Source organism: Podarcis cretensis (genome assembly GCF_951804945.1).
Source record: "Podarcis cretensis genome assembly, chromosome: Z".
Classification (NCBI taxonomy): Eukaryota; Metazoa; Chordata; class Lepidosauria; order Squamata; family Lacertidae; genus Podarcis; species Podarcis cretensis.
Genome location: NC_137184.1, coordinates 18,034,345 through 18,050,652, shown reverse-complemented (window position 1 = coordinate 18,050,652; position 16,308 = coordinate 18,034,345). Strand labels below are relative to the sequence as shown.

The following is a 16,308-nucleotide window of genomic DNA, read 5'->3' as shown; positions in this document are numbered from 1 at the left end:
CTTTTTAATCTATTGTTATTTCAACTTTTCAAAAGACTTAAATTATTGTTGCTAATTTTTCATCTTGATAATTTTATTATTTTAGTGAACCGCTTTGAGGATTGTTTTTGTTTTCTTACACAATCAAGTGGTATATAAATTGTATGAAATAAATAAACACAGGCCTCAAGAGTAGAGGATTTTAGAACTTCACAGAGCCTCCCCATTCAGTGGCAATATATCTGCACATTTTGGGGGTGGGGGAAGGTGGAATAAGGCTCTGTTGGATAGTTGTTGTGATAATCCTGGTATGAATTTTCAAAGTCATACCATTTTAAGGCCAATCATTTCATCTCGAACCATTAAATACATTGCAGGGTGGGTGACAACCAGCCTAATTGTGCAAACACCAAGGGAGCATTTGAGACCTCTTCCCGCTGCCCCAAACAGCAAAGCTCTTTCTGCAAAATGAATCACACCACATCAGAGACACTTCTCTTTAAATAAATTGTGCTTTATAAAAATCAGACCACACATTTCCCCCCCTCAAAACATCAACAGCATGCAGCCACTGATTGCTAGAGGCATTTCTTTCTCTCTCTGTCCATGTAGAGGATCTGTGCATGAAGGCAGCCCCACTCCTGCAGCCAGGGTCAAACACAGTGTCCCAGACTGCACAGTCCAAGGAGGTCCCCATTAACACCCCCCAAAATGATCACTGGAAAAAATATCTTTAGCCTGGAAGTGGAACAGTTTGGCCTGGAACAAGCAGCTAGTCCCTAATCCTGTCTTCCTAACACAAGTGGCAAGAGGGTGGCAGCCCCCCATCCCTGGCCAATTCCTGTACATAAACACATGGGTCTGACCCACACTTTCATTTGTGTTGCCACTTTCTCCCTGGAAAACCCACTCCTTATCCAGCAAACAGCAATTTGGTTTTCTTTGACTTTTTGAATCATAGTACAGTTGTACCTTGGCTGATGAACGGAATCTGTTCTGGAAGTCTGTTCGACTTCCAAAAATGTTCAAAACCCAATATGAGGCTTACGATTGGCTGCAGGAGCTTCCTGCGCTCAATCGGAAGCCGTGGAAGCCCCGTCGGACGTTTGGGTTCCAAAGAACGTTCGCAAACCGGAACACTCACTTCTGGGTTTGCAGTGTTCGGGAGCCAAAACGTTTGAGCCATAAGGCGTTCCGACAACCAAGGCACGACTGTATAAGTAGTTTATATAGAGTGTGGACAAGTTATCAAGAGCTACTGGAAATGACAACACCTTAATGGTTATTTCCTATAGAAGCTAGTATAGAGTGGGTTTTCCTTGGAAAAGCAGTGGGGAAGATAGAAAACCACTCTGACCCATGGCTAGGAAGCCCTCAGAATGGACTATGAAGGTTTGGCCACATCAGCTGCTCATCAACATGGTACCCTCCAGGTGTTCAACAGCAACTCCAATCACCACTGCAGAACATTTGCCATGGGAATCTGGGAAGGGCTCATGGGAGTTGGGGAAACAAACAGCATCTGAAGGGTAACAGTTTGTGGACTGCATCATCTGTGCCAAAGCATCTCAGCTGCCCAAGTTGGGAGGGGGGGGTCTGTGTCTTTAATCTTACCTCGCACTCCTAACTTGAAACAGAGAAAACCTCTAGGCTTTATCCAACTACAGCCATGGAAAATCAAGTTTGTTCAGTTGGTCTACTCTGCATAGGACTAATGCTGGATACAGCCCTTTATTTCCTCCCACCCAAAAATGCTTTCAAGGGGTGTGACTTACTTGCAGCCTTCCCCAACTTGGCAGCCTCTGGAATATCAGAGTTGAACTCCCAAGTGCCGTTGGTCCCATGGGCATAGCCAGAGAGGGTGATGGGGGCTGAGAGTCCAGCAACACCTGGAGGGTGCAGGCAGGTGGAAGCAGGCTGCCTTACTCTGATCCCTGTTTTCCCTATTCCTCCAGAGTGGGGTTATTAATCAAACTTGGTGGACACTGGCACAGCTGTTTTGAAAGGCAGGCAGGCTGCAGAGAATCTGCTGGGTTTTGCAGTTTCAGCAATTGGGTGCCCTGTGCCACACTGCCCTGCCCATGTCCAGCCATGGAGATGAAGACTCCAGCGCTCACCTGCCGCTAAGCAAGAGAGAAACCATGGCCACATCCTATTTGTGGCTTGGAAACAAAATTATCACTTGGAACCGAGAGCCAAAAAAGCAGGCCAGACAGAAACTTTCCCTGGTGCTGGTCACTTTTGCCTAACTTGCCTTTGTGCAAACATGTTTGTAAAACTAGAACAAGTCTTGTAAAACAAACACACCCCAGAAGCAATTTGGCTTTCAAGCCTCCTTCCGTTCTTGGAGTGAGGGGGCAGCTCTGCTCAAGGGCCTATGGGCTTCTTTTCCCTGAGTGCATTCCTGCCTTAGATGTGGAACAAGAGGGCAACTGAGATAAGCCCCACTTGCTCTGAAGAGAGGGTTGAGCATGGATCAGGACCTGCTGATAGCCCTTCAAGTCCATGCTGAGGACACTCTTTACACAAAGAACTTCGGAAAGTGTGTGTGTGCCTTCTTTTAAGCAAAAATCCATTATTATTCCCAGGGTTGTATTTGGGTGGGAGGGTGGTACTGTGTCCTGGTTGATGACACCCAAATAGAGAAGGGTACCCCCCTCAGCCTGGATGGGGGTGGGTACCCTCAGGATGGTGTTGGGATGCCATCTCCCATCAGCTCTCAGTCAAGGTGGCCAAGTTTCAGAGATGATGATAATACGTGTTTGAAGTCTGAAACATGGAGGTTGGCACAGACTGCCCCCCTTCATGGTGCAGAAGGAAATGCCCCACCAGTCACCATGTTAACAGGAGCAAAAGTCCCCCCCCCCACTGCCTACCTGTCTACAGATCTTGAGCCCAACACTTAATGCTTTGGGTTTTTCCCCAGCTGAAAGAGAAGCACCCAAGTGCTTGAGGAGATTTTGCAGTTTCTCAAATCTTATAGCTATTAACAATATGATTTTATTTTATTTTTTTCATTTGGAGAAAATACATCTGCTCCAAGAAGACGCACCTATTACAGGCACTCTTGAAGAGCAGCTGGTCTTTTAGGAATCAGAGTGGATCTGCGCACACACAGCCCTTTCAACAAAAACAGTGGCCCAAAATTCCCCAACTTTCCGTCTAAGAACATTAAAACATAGCATGACCTTGAGCAATCCCTGCCCATCTGACGAGCCAGCCTAGTTCACCACACACCTGTCCCCTATGACGACACCCAAACTGATTATTTGTGCCCAGAGATGGTGAACTAAGCAGGCCACGAACTCAGGCCAGAGGGACACACTTGCGTGACAAGGCCCCGGCCCCAAAGAACACCAACAAGTCTAGTTCATGGGCATTTCTTATGTATGAAAGAAGTGCCGAATAACACCTGTGGCCCTCCAGATTTTGCTGGAGTGGAACTCCCATCATTGTTGTCTTTGACCACTGGTCATGCTGGCTGATGGGAAGCCCCAAGAACCTCTGGTGGGCAAGCAGGGTTAGCCACCCGCATAGTGGAGCTTTTCCAGATTGTGCCCTAAAAACAGAATGGAACAAATCCTTTGGAAACATCGCCCTACACAAGATCACAAGATCCTGGCCAGCAGAAGCTGGCTGTGGGATCACACCCCTGAAGCAAAATGCAACTGCGAGATTTTTGCAGGATCCACCTGCAATTGCAACTTACTGGGAGTGTTTCCCTTCCTTTAAACAAAAGGAGGCAGGCAGTGCAGGGAACTTAGCCAAATGTTTGAGAAAATGCTACCCTGCTCTTGAGTGAGTTTGAGCTTCATTCTGGCTACCAAACTCCCCTGACACGTACATCCATTTGACATCTGCAGCTCCCAACAGATGGGGAGACGTCACTTGCTTCCCATCATAATGATGGGCCTTTGGCCTGACCTCATGGAAGGCTAACATCTGTAGCTGTCCAGATGTTGACGAGACTACAATTCCCAGCATCCATCACTGTGGTTAGAGCAGATGGAAATCCGACAACATCCGGATTCCCCCAACCCTGTTAAAAAGCAAGGACGACTTTCCAAGTTAACAGAAACTCTGGTATTTGAAGCCCAAAGCTCTCCTACCTCCAATACCCCTTTCCCAGAGACATTCCCCTCTACCCACAACATAAAACAGAGAACCAACACAAAAGGACAAGCTAAGGTTTTTGCGGCTCCAATGGAGACCCTCCATCCTTGGAGTTTCACAGAGACCGTCCTTGGTGGGGTTCCCCCTCCAGCCCATCCTGGAACTCTGCACCCAAATCCTCTAAAGTACATATGATTAAAATGATAAAAAGCCAGCACCTCCCATTATTACTACTTGTTTCTGTACAGAAACCCATTTCGGGACATTGCTCCCACCCAATGAGAAGTGGGCCCCAGACTGTTGGAATTGCACTGATATTTAGGAAGGGAGACATTGCGTGTCTAAGGAATGTGTGTGTGGAAAACACATACCCCAAGCAGTGAAAGACCTCCACAGTGCTGAGAGACATCATTTCATAATTCCCTGTCCAGTTATACAAACTTGAGGCAAAGTTGTTAACACTGTTCTCAACTTCCAAAGGGAAGGGGGGACGGGACCTAGAGCCCCATAGAGCCCCATGGAGATGAGGTGTGGCTGAAGGAACAATAACCCTAGAACATAGGGAATGGCTGAACAGGTGAGATCCAACCCCTTTCAAGTAAGCAGAGGAGAGAGAGAGAAAAAAAATGAACACATTTCTGCCTGGATTTTGGACAGTCAAAGGGGCTTTCCCCCAAAACTCCAAAGGGTCACAGCAACAAGTTGAAGAGTTTAATTTGTGCGTTGGTGGTGGCTGATCTGGGGAAGAGAAGCCGAAGACGAGAACAGGAATGATAATGATAGATATATGCAGAGGCGTTCCCTCCCCCATCTCCCTTTCCCTAGGACTTTGAGGAAGAGTTTGCGAACTTTCCTCCTCCATCCTAAGCAAAGAAGAATCACCACAAAGTTTCGTTTTTGGCAACAGGTCGTTTCGAAAGGTGTGCATCTTTTGCACGGGGGTCTTCAAAAAGTTATCACTGTGCAAGGCTGGATGCCTCTCCGTTGACTTCACTGGGCCTCCCCGACAGCCTGAGGAAGGTCGCCCTCATGCTGCTGTAACATCTGTCGGTGAGGTCGTCAACGTCCATGGTAGTCAGACCCTCAGTTGGTATGGGGGGCAAGACTTCGACCTGGATTTTGCCTGGTGAGGGTAAACAAATTATTTATGTATTTATTTTGTCAAATTTATACATCGCTTGACTGTAAAAAAACAAACAAAAAACAAAGAGGTTGTAAAACAGATAAAATAACTAAATTATCGATAAGAAAACAACAACAATAATCTAAGATTTCTGAAAGGTTAAGATAACAATACACTAAAGCCAGCTTAAAAGTGGCATCAACTTTCTAAACATCTGGGCAAGCTTGTCTAATCAAAATGTTTTTAGCAGGTGCCGAAAAGAGTACTGCAAAGGTGTCTGTCTGATGTCAACAGGCAGGGAGTTCCAACGTGCAGATGCTGCCACACTAAAAAACGCCACCAAGTGCCTGGATAACTGGGAATGTTTAAACATTCTTCCTGGAAATCAGTAGTGAGAGATACAGATGCACCTTGCCAGGGAGGGCATTACACAAAATGGGGAGCCAACACCAAGAAGTCCCTGTCAATGGGGCAGCCTCCAGTGACAGCAACCCCCCTGAATTAACCCTGAAAGGGCTTTGGAATATTGGCTATTTTGTGCAAGGGTCCAGACCACCAGGCAGACCTCTCCTTTTAAAAATAATGCACAGGGTCTGGGAAGAGGACAGTTTGCAGACCAGCCACTACCATACCTGATGTAAAGAGATTCTTCTCTGAATTGTAAAATGATAAGAAGGAGGAATACACCACAGGAATTACTGGGACCTGGAGACAAGAGAAGGCATGGAGGATGATTAGCAACTGACCTCAAAGAGATCTGCTGTTGTTGCTACTGCATGCATATTAAAAAAGGATTTATACCCCACTTTTGGCCCTAGGATCCCTCTGGGTTCACAGATTTTGGAATGGGTATCTTCTGCAAGGTGACACTGATGCAACAGCAGTGCAATTAAAAGCAAGTAAGAGGCGACATGATAGAAGTTTACAAAATGATGCCTGGCGTGGAGAAAGTGGATAGAGAAAAGCTATTCCTCACTCCCTCTGAATGAGAGAACATCCAATAAAACTGAATGAGAAAAGAAAGTCCTTCTTCACAAAGTGCACAAAGAGTTACACTATGGAAGTGGCAGCAATGTCATCAGCACAGATGCCTTTAAGAGAGGATTAGACAAATGACTGGAGGAGAGGGCTATGGAAGGGCACTAGCAGCCATAAAGGCTATGCTTCATTTCCACAGTTGGGGGCAGCAATGCTTCTGAATAACAGTTGCTGGAAACTGATGGAGGTGTGAGTTGTTGTTGCTTGTCCTGCTTGTGTGTTTCCCATATAGCCATCTGGTTGGCCACTCTGAGAATAGGATGCTGGATTAAATGAGCTATTGGCCTGATCCAACTGCAGGAAGCATGATTGCTGAAAATGGAGCCTCCATGCTCAGAGGCAGTCTACCTCTGTTGCTGAGGAATAACGGCAGAGGAGGACTGCTGCACTCAGGACCTTCTTTTGGGCTTCATATAATGGGCTGGCCTCTGTCTGTCACTATTTCATGGGGGTGATTCCACTGCATGTACTGGAACATTTGGTTCATGCACGTCCTTGGGGATCCCCAAAGGGATTCTCTCTTTGGGAGCTGGCTTCAGGCACCAGGCCTGCAGGCAGACCAACTCCACATTACAAAGATGTCTACAAACATGGCATGAAGGCTGGCAACATTAATCCCACCGTGTGGGAATCCCATGCAGATGACAGCAGTGCCTAGAGACAGACAAGTTGTGCATCCATATCAGTGACCAGCAGAGGAGAGTTGACTGCTTGGATGACTACAGAGAAGAAATGCCACGCTGCACCTGCAGCATAACAACCATGTTGTTGCAACAACATGCTGCAACGAAACATGTCTCTCCTGCATCGGTCTCTACAGCCATAGCTGGCACTGTAACCCTCCAAAAGTTTGACTTCACTCACAACGGCGCACTCTTCCATTGCCTTCCAAATTTCATGCAATGAAAGGGGGTTTAATGGTTTAAAGGGGGTTTAAGGGTGTCACTGTGGTCTAAACCACTGAGCCTAGGGCTTGCTGATTGGAAGGTTGGTGGTTTGAATCCCAAGGACGGGATGAGCTCTCATTGCTCTGTCCCAACTCCTGCCAACCTAGCAGTTCAAAAGCACACCAAAAAGTGAAAGTAGATAAACAGGTACCGCTCTGGCGGAAAGGTAAATGGCATTTCCATGCGCTGCTCTGGTTTCAGTGTTCCGTTGCGCCAGAAGTGGTTTAGTCATGATGCCACATGACCCAGAAAAACTGATTGCGGACAAATGTCAGCTCCCTTAGCCAGTAAAGTGAGATGAGCGCCGCAACCCCAGAGTTGTCTGTGACTGGACCTAACGGTCAGGGGCCCCTTTACCTTTAAAGTGTGGTAAACTAATGATTAATGGGAAGGTATGTAAATACTAAACACAAGCAAATCAGGATGAATCTCCGTTTGCTTGTAACCACCCCTTAAACAAGTACAAAATGCTGAATAAAGATGGGGTGGGGTCTCTAACCACTGTGCATGCTTCGCATGAACAAATCTGTTGGTTACCTGTGTCTGAATGGCAAGATGAAAAGCTCCCTTCTTGAACGGCAACAACTCCCCATTCCCGTTCCTGGTACCCTCTGGGTAGATCCACACCTTGACCTGTAGAAAGACACATACAACTCTCAAAGTCCGACAGTGTGTCCTAGTGGTTAGAGTGCTAGATCATGACCTGAGAGGCCAGGGTTCAAACCCCCACTCTGCCATGATGCTTAGAAGGACTTCAGCTTCTCAGAGCTTTGGTTCAAACCTTGTGTCTCCTATGAATTCACTTCACTTTGTCTTAAGAGAGTAAGATCCCTCTGTCTACCATCTGCTACAAGATGGGAGGCAAGAAATAATTCTGGCCCACCCTGCAGGATTGTTGTTAGGATTACTGAGATGATGTCCTATAAAGCGAGTGTGGTTAGAGTGTCAGACTAGCACCTGGGAGACCAGGGTTCAAATCCTCACTCAGCCATGAAGCTCACTGGGTGTGACGTTGGGCCAGTTATTCTCTCTCGGTCTAATCTACCTCACAGGGCTGCTGCAGGGATTAAATGTGGGCTAGGACCTGGGAGACGCCAGGGTTCAACTCCTCACTTGGCAGTGAAGCTCACTGGCGGTACTTTGGCTGCCAGTCACTGCCTCTCAGCCTAGCCTCCCTCACAGGGTCGTTGTGGAGATTAAATGAGCAGAAGGGGGAACCATGTACGCCATCTTGAGCTCCTTTGGGGGGGTGGAGAGGGATATCCACGGAAGAATAAATGAAGAATAGTCAGAAGGACAGCGCTGGCCCCCGGCCTCTTAAGCGAGATGGGCGCGCAACCCCAGAGTTGGACACGACTGGCCCGTACGGGCAGGGGTACCTTTACCTTTACCTAGTCAGAAGGACCATCCTGTGTGTCATTGCATGTGCTCATTGCAGGACGCCACCTGGGACCCAATGCTTGAGTTTAAAATGCCAGTTTAAATACAATGAAATAAAGGATAACTCTTCTTCTCACAAGTGACTGATATACACAGGTAATACTTTGTAGGTTTCATTGAGGTGATCAGTGGCATTTTAGGATAAAACCACTGGATAAAACTACTGGAGATGAAATGCCACAGTGCAATTCTCAAGTGCGTGCACATGCAAACATATTTGCAACCCGCCTCCTGCCTGCAACTCACATTGTCTTTCATCATGGCTTGGCCCACTCCGGCCATCACGGACTTGGCGTTGCTGGTTCTCTTCCGGTTGATGAAGATGACACCACCCAGGTACATGATGAGGCCCACGGTGCCGAAGTAGAGGAGCTCCCGCTTCGCGATCTGGACGCAGCGTTCTGGGAGGATCTCCATCAAGCCTAAAGGGATAGGAGTATAGCATCTAGATCAAGGGAAGTAATAGTGCCACTGTATTCTGCTCTGGTCAGACCTCACCTGGAGTACTGTGTCCAGTTCTGGGCACCACAGTTCAAGAAGGACACTGACAAACTGGAAGGTGTCCAGAGGAGGGCAACCAAAATGGTCAAAGGCCTGGAAACGATGCCTTATGAGGAACGGCTAAGGGAGCTGGACATGTTTAGCCTGGAGAAGAGGAGGTTAAGGGGTGATATGATAGCCATGTTCAAATATATAAAAGGATGTCACATAGAGGAGGGAGAAAGGTTGTTTTCTGCTGCTCCAGAGAAGCGGACACGGAGCAATGATTCCAAACTACAAGAAAAAAGACTCCACCTAAACATTAGGAAGAACTTCCTGAAAGTAAGAGCTGTTCGACAGTGGAATTTGCTGCCAAGGAGTGTGGTGGAGTCTCCTTCTTTGGAGGTCTTTAAGCAGAGGCTTGACAACCATATGTCAGGAGTGCTCTGATGGTGTTTCCTGCTTGGCAGGGGGTTGGACTCGATGGCCCTTGTGGTCTCTTCCAACTCTATGATTCTAGGAGAGCAGGCAGGATGCTGAGTTCTACTCTGTGGTCCAGTACAGATCCTCTCCCTTTCCCTTATCAGGGAGTCCCCATTGCGGCAACACAGGGCAGGAGTGTTAGATTTGGACAGAGAAGACCCCGCTGGTGCCTGACCTACCTTACAGTGCTGGTGAGAGAGTTAGCAATCACCAGTTCATTTCTGGGCCCAATTCAAGGTGCTCACTTTAGTGTTCAAAGCCCTAAAACAACTCAGGATCCAAATACCTGAAAGACCCCCTCCTTCCCTACAGACCCTCTTGGGTGCTGAGGTTAACACAGAGGGTCTTCTTCCTGCATAAGGATCCACTTCATTTTTATAGTTGTATGTTGTTTTAAACTGTTTAAATTTTGTAACTCGTCCTGGGGCCTTGGGGTGAAGGGCAGGTAACAACAAGCAAGCAAGCAAGCAAGCAAGCAAGCAAGCAAGCAAGCAAGCAAGCAAACAAACAAACAAACAGGATAAACCTTGCACCTCTTTCAAAACTATGTCGATACTTTGATAGGATCTAAACCAGGAGTTGGCAAGGTTACCAGATGATGGGCCGGTCCATGTTCCGTACGTCGGAGGATGGGCTGGAGCGTGTGCGCACGTGCGCTCTTCTGGTTCAGGGGAGTGCCCATGCACACACACTATTTCTGGTGCACATCCAGGTCAGAGGAGCACCTGTGCACATGCACACAGGCGCCATCAACCCAGAAGTCAGTCCCTGTGCTGTGCCAGTAAGAGTGGGCTGGGGGGTGGCAGGGGTTGCCATGGGTCTGTTAGACAAGCCCTGTGGGCCGCTACCGGCCCATGGGCCTTAGGTTGCCAACCCCTGATCTAAATTTAGAAGATGGAGAGATGTGCAGGGTGTCCTTTTGTCGAAACTTCCAACTTTCGCAGGATTCACTGGACAAAAGGTTAAGAGTCTCATCTGCTGTAACACTCAGGTCCTAGTCTATGGCTCCACCCCCCACCAGCATGCGACCCCTTTATGGGTTTCTAATAGAATGCAGCCCTCAAGTTAAAAAGGGTTCCCTGCCCTGATTTAATCTTTAGACATCTGTGCTTGAGCAGCCAACAGATATTCAGTCAACTAATATATATATTTAAAAATGTCTTACAGTGGACCTAGCTGCAGCCATCTGTGTTCTAATTAGATCTAGGCTTAACTTCTGTAATGAGCACTGTATGGGGCTGCCCTTATAGATGACTCGGAGACTTCAGATGGTTTTTAAGGCAGCCACCAGACTTCAAAATGCCTTTATCATCTCCATTGTATTGCTGGTTGGTGTGCTTAGGTGCCCAATTCAAAGCACTGTGGTTTTTTGTGTGTGTGTAATTCTTTAAAGCCCAAAATGCTTTGGGACAACAATTATTTGGAAGGCCATTTGTACCCATTTCAACCTGCCTGCACATTAAAGATTGGAAATGTTGGCCCTAGTCATTTGCCCTCTGCCTTCGGGTAGTGAAATTGGTGGGGATTCTAGAGAGAGGGTGCCTTTTTAGTGGTGGTTCCAAAGCTTTGTAGTTCATTGCTATTCGTTGCCTGTTAACCTCTTGAACATCACCACAAACAACTCTTTAAAAAAGGCTCTGAATACCATGTTTCAAGCAGCCTGTGCAATGAACTGTATTTTATATTCTGGGCTAGGTGAGCACTGGTTGTTGTTGTTTAGTTACTGCTGCCTCACTTAGCTGTTCATGTTTATACAAATTATGTTGCATTTTATATTCTGTATTTCTGTTCTACTCTGGGAAAATGTCATCACCACGTGAACCAGTTTTGAGTGCTGGGTCAAGGGGAAGCTTCTTCTGGCTATTCTCACCCATCATGTCCAAGATGCTTTGATGGTTCGAAACGATGACGCAGGGCCCCTCGACCTCGAAGTGCTCTAGGCCCTTCTTGTCAAACCTCAGCCCATATAAGTACTTGAAGCTCCGGACAACATTTTTGATGATCCTGTAGGCAGGAGAGGAAATGAGAGGTCAGGTAATGGGAGCATTTTAAACAAATAAAATCACATGAAAAGCGACTGGCTACTTGAGGAAAAAATCGTTACATGCCACCCCAATCGCCAAATAGTGAGAGACTCCAGGGATTCCAAGTGCTTGACCCTGGGTTTAATTTCCTTGGAATGAAGGTCAGTGGACGCTGTGGTGTCTTCAGGATATGTGATTCTTTTTACACATATTCACAACCTGAGCATAGGATGAAGGGGCTCATAGCATTACCAGAACCAGTGAAGGCGGTGACGGTCCTGTGCAAGTGCCTGGAGGTGGTTGGAGAATGGATGGCGGCTAATGGATTGAGGTTGAATCCTGACAAGACAGAAGTACTGTTTTTGGGGGACAGGGGGCGGGTTGGTGTGGAGGACTCCCTGGTCCTGAATGGGGTAACTGTGCCCCTGAAGGACCAGGTGTGCAGCCTGGGAGTCATTTTGGACTCACAGCTGTCCATGGAGGCACAGGTCAATTCTGTATCCAGGGCAGATGTCTACCAGCTCCATCTGGTACGCAGGCTGAGACCCTACCTGCCTGCGGACTTTCTCGCCAGAGTGGTGCATGCTCTAGTTATCTCCCGCTTGGACTACTGCAATGCACTCTATGTGGGGCTACCTTTGAAGGTGACCCGGAAACTACAACTAATCCAGAATGCGGCAGCTAGACTGGTGACTGGGGGCGGCCGCCGAGACCACATAACACCGGTCTTGAAAGACCTACATTGGCTCTCAGTACATTTCCGAGCACAATTCAAAGTGTTGGTGTTGACCTTTAAAGCCCTAAACGGCCTCGGCCCAGTATACCTGAAGGAGCATCTCCACCCCCATCGTTCTGCCCAGACGCTGTGGTCCAGCGCCGAAGGCCTTCTGGCGGTTCCCTCACTACGAGAAGCAAAGCTACAGGGAACCAGGCAGAGGGCCTTCTCGGTAATGGCACTGCCCTGTGGAACGCCCTCCCATCAGATGTCAAAGAGATAAACAACTACCTGACATTTAGAAGACATCTGAAGGCAGCCCTGTTCAGGGAAGTTTTTAATGTGTGTCATTTTAATGTGTTTTTAATCTTTGTTGGAAGCCACCGAGAGTGGGTGGGGTACAAATAATAATAATAATAATAATAATAATAATAATAATAATAATAATTGCACCAACAAATCTTGCTTTTCCATTAGTCATAGCTTTGGATCCAGCACAGAGCAAGCAGGTCTCTGTGTCTCCAGCTTCCAGGCTGCTTCCAGCTCAGCTCATAACACACCTCTCTGGCTTTTGTTTCCCCCTTGCAAGTAGGTGAAAGGGGTGGAGGAAAGCTCACTCCCCCCCCCCATTAGTCTGGAGGGCCCCATCACTCAGTTGTAGTTATTGCAACCTGGCTCATTCTTTGGGGATGCTGATGAGAATGTGTATGTGGCCAGCAAAGGCAAGGATTTTCAACCAGTGTGCCGTGGTACCCTGGGGTGCCTTGAATGATGGTCAGGGGTGCCGCGGGCAACACTGGCCTCTGTCCCTCTTTCCTCCCCTTCCTCCTCTGATGCCCTCTTGCACCTCTGCCTCCCAAAGACTTGTGTTGCTGTTTGCTGCAGCAGCCCTGGCTAAAAGCTCCACAGGTGAATGGGGCCTCTGGGGCTGGCCAGGAGTTGAGGCTGCCTTGGAGTAAGCAAGCAAGTGGGTGAGGGAGCCCAGCCAGCCAGCCTGTCAGCCCTGGCTGTTGGGAATGGGCAGACAAGTGGGAGGCTGGGCAGGCAGACCTGGTGGTGCCCACTGCTGCCACCCAAGGTGAGTAAGGTGCAAGCCTCACATTCACAGTTGCCAAGTCTCCTTTGGCGGTTCTGAGACTGGGGCGGCTGCAGTTGCTGCCCAGAAGACTCCCAAGAAGGGGGAAAGGAGAGGAAGCCAAGTGAACACAAGGGAGGGTGTTCAAAAGGGGGTGAGGGGCTGCTGGCAAGGGGTGGCATAACAGCTTCTGAGGCTCAGAGCATGTTTCCCCACAGGGGAGCCGCAGAAAGAATGTAGTTGGTCAAGGGAACCATGGACACAAAAAGGTTGAAAACCTCTGAGCTAAGTTCTTACGAAGAAACTTGTCTGACCTGTTCAGCAACCTCCTCCATTAGATGCTAACCCTCACTGGGCACGGGACCCCAGAATCAGAAAGGACTTGGGGCATCATCCAGCCTGACCTCCCCAACAAAAAATATAAAAGGACAGCATAAAAACAAAACAAAACCAAGATGCCTGAAAGTCAAAAGTGAGGGTGCCTGATGAATCTCTGCTGGAAGACTGTTCTGAACAACACGGGAGCGGAGAAAATAAATGGCCAACTCCTAACACTGCAGGAGTTTGGACTAGATGACCCTCTGTTTCCCTCCAACTCTTCAATTCTGCGATGTTAATGGAGGCCAGCTTGGCCTCTGCAACATACAGGAGAACTAGCAACAGTCAACCAGATGATCTCAGTAAGCTTAAAGTTTAGTGACCCCAATAAATTCACTATGCAAATCACTCTAATTTGCACATGAAAATTTCCCAGGAAATCTACACCACCCACCTTAAGAAGGTAAGAAGAGCCTGCTGGATCTGACCAATGGCCCACCTAGTCCACCTTTCTGTCCTCAAAGTGGCCAACCAGGTACTGCAAAGGGAAGTCGCGAAGCAGGACACAAATGCAACAGCAACTCTCCCCACCTGTACCTCCCGGCAACTGCCCTTCTGAGCTAGACTGCCCCTGGGGATGGAAGGCCTGCAAACACAGTAGTCCTCCATGGACAGAGTCCTGCTGATTGAACCAAAGCCCCATCTCATCCAACATTGTCTTTTCACAGTTGTCAGCAAAATGCCTCCAATGGGAAGGTCACAAGCAGGAACACAACAGCAGAAACTCTCCGCTTGTGATTACCATCAACTGGTGTCCAGAGGCATCTTGCCTCCAGTAGAGCACAGCCATCATGTCAAGTAGCCATTGATAGTCTTGTCTCCCTCCACAATCCTCTCTTAAAGCCAGAGCTATATGTTTGGCACTAGTCTGGCTGAAGGAGTTGCCCAAAGGAGGCATACAAGGTGCCACCCAACCGCCCCACAGACTTCACTCTGGAATTGTGTATGGTTTACTGCTTAGTCTTCTCTTTTCCAGAAGATGTCCTGCAAGGCAGCAAAGGTATAAGATCAGAGTTTTCCTTCTCCTAGATGGTCTCCCTTCAAACCTTCTTGACCATTGGACCCACTATTGGTCTTGTCCACCGCAGCCTGTCTTCACATGCAGGGGAAGTTCCTCGCCTGGTTTAGCTGGCCAGTTGAAGCTGCTGTTGCATGCTGACAGCTTCTAGGGGCCACAGGTGAGAGCTGAGTGCAGGGTGGGGACCCAAGGTGGACAGACTATCCCCGGAAGAAGCACAGCATGTCCCCCACCAGTGGTACTATGCCTCACCAACACCCCCAGACATCCCTTAACAGCTGGATTTGTGTTGAATCATGACAAATTATTGCTGCATTGTAATTGTCTTTGGGATTGAACCTAGGAGATGCAAAGCAGATGTGCTTCCATCAAGCTGTAGCCCTTCCCCTAAGAAGAACAAGCAAGTCATCATGGTTCTCAATAAGGAGCTGAATTATACAGGAAGGTATTGATAATGGTGATGATGATGAACATAGGAAGCTGCATTGGTAAAGGTAAAGGTAAAAGACCCTTGGATGGTTAAGTCCAGTCAAAGGCAACTATGGGGTTGTGGCGCTCATCCCGCTTTCAGGCCAAGGGAGTTGGCATTTGTCCGCAGACAGGTTTTTCCGGGTTATGTGGCCAGCATGACTAAACCGCTTCTGGTGCAACAGAACACCGTGACGAGTGCCAGAGCGCACGGAAATGCCATTTACCTTCCCGCCACAGCAGTGCCTATTTACCTACTTGCACTGGTGTGCTTTCGAACCGATAGGTTGGCAGGAGCTGGGACCGAGGAATGGGAGCTCTGTCAGCAAGCCTAAGAGGCTCAGTGGTTTAGACTACAGTGCCACCCGCGTCCCTAGGAAGCTGCCTGAGTCAAACCCTTGGTCCATCTAGCGCAGTATTGTTGTCTACACTGACCAGCATGAAGTGCTTTGCCACCCTGGCTGGAGTACAGGAGGTCCTCAGTTGTTTGGTTCACGAGGCACCAAGCCTCTTCCTTTCTGTAGCTGGCTTCTCTCCAGAGAACTCCTCCCTGGGCACATGAGAGCAGTGGAGTGGACCCTGCCCTCTCTCAGGTGAGAGCAGACGAGTGGTGGATGAGTGTTCTAGCTAGTGTGTGCACTCTTGGGATAATGTGTAACTTGCCCCACCTTCCAGCTTCAAAAGCCCAGAATGGCCTGTTGCCTCTCTAGTGTGTTGGAGTATAGTTGTTAGGTGCCCTGGGAGACAAAAGGTAAAGGTTAAGGACCCCTGACAGTTCAGTCCAGTCACAGACGACCCTGGGGTTGCGGCACTCATTTCGCTTTACAGGCTGAGGGAGCGGGCGTTTGTCCGCAGACAGTTTTTTCCAGGTCATGTAGCCAGCATGACTAAGCCGCTTCTGGTGCAATGGAACACCAAAATCAGAGCAGAGCAAGCAAACACTGTTTACCTTCCTGCCGGAACGGTACCTATTTATCTACTCGAACTTTCTGGCATGCTTTTAAACTGCTAGGTTGACAGGAGCTGG

At 48.3% G+C, this 16,308-nt stretch overlaps 1 protein-coding gene across 1 annotated transcript in view; it reads right to left on the bottom strand.

The window, feature by feature from the left end:
• Window positions 1-472: 472 nt before the first annotated feature.
• Window positions 473-16,308, bottom strand: part of AGPAT2 (1-acylglycerol-3-phosphate O-acyltransferase 2) — a 29,032-nt gene continuing 13,196 nt past the window's right edge. The window contains exons 2-6 of the mRNA XM_079961493.1: window positions 11,474-11,607; window positions 8,887-9,062; window positions 7,738-7,833; window positions 5,848-5,920; window positions 473-5,215 (exon numbers count right to left, since the gene is read on the bottom strand). Coding sequence (XP_079817619.1) covers window positions 5,049-5,215; window positions 5,848-5,920; window positions 7,738-7,833; window positions 8,887-9,062; window positions 11,474-11,607 — 646 coding nt within the window. The 3' untranslated portion in view covers window positions 473-5,048. The remainder of the gene's footprint in view (window positions 5,216-5,847; window positions 5,921-7,737; window positions 7,834-8,886; window positions 9,063-11,473; window positions 11,608-16,308) is intronic.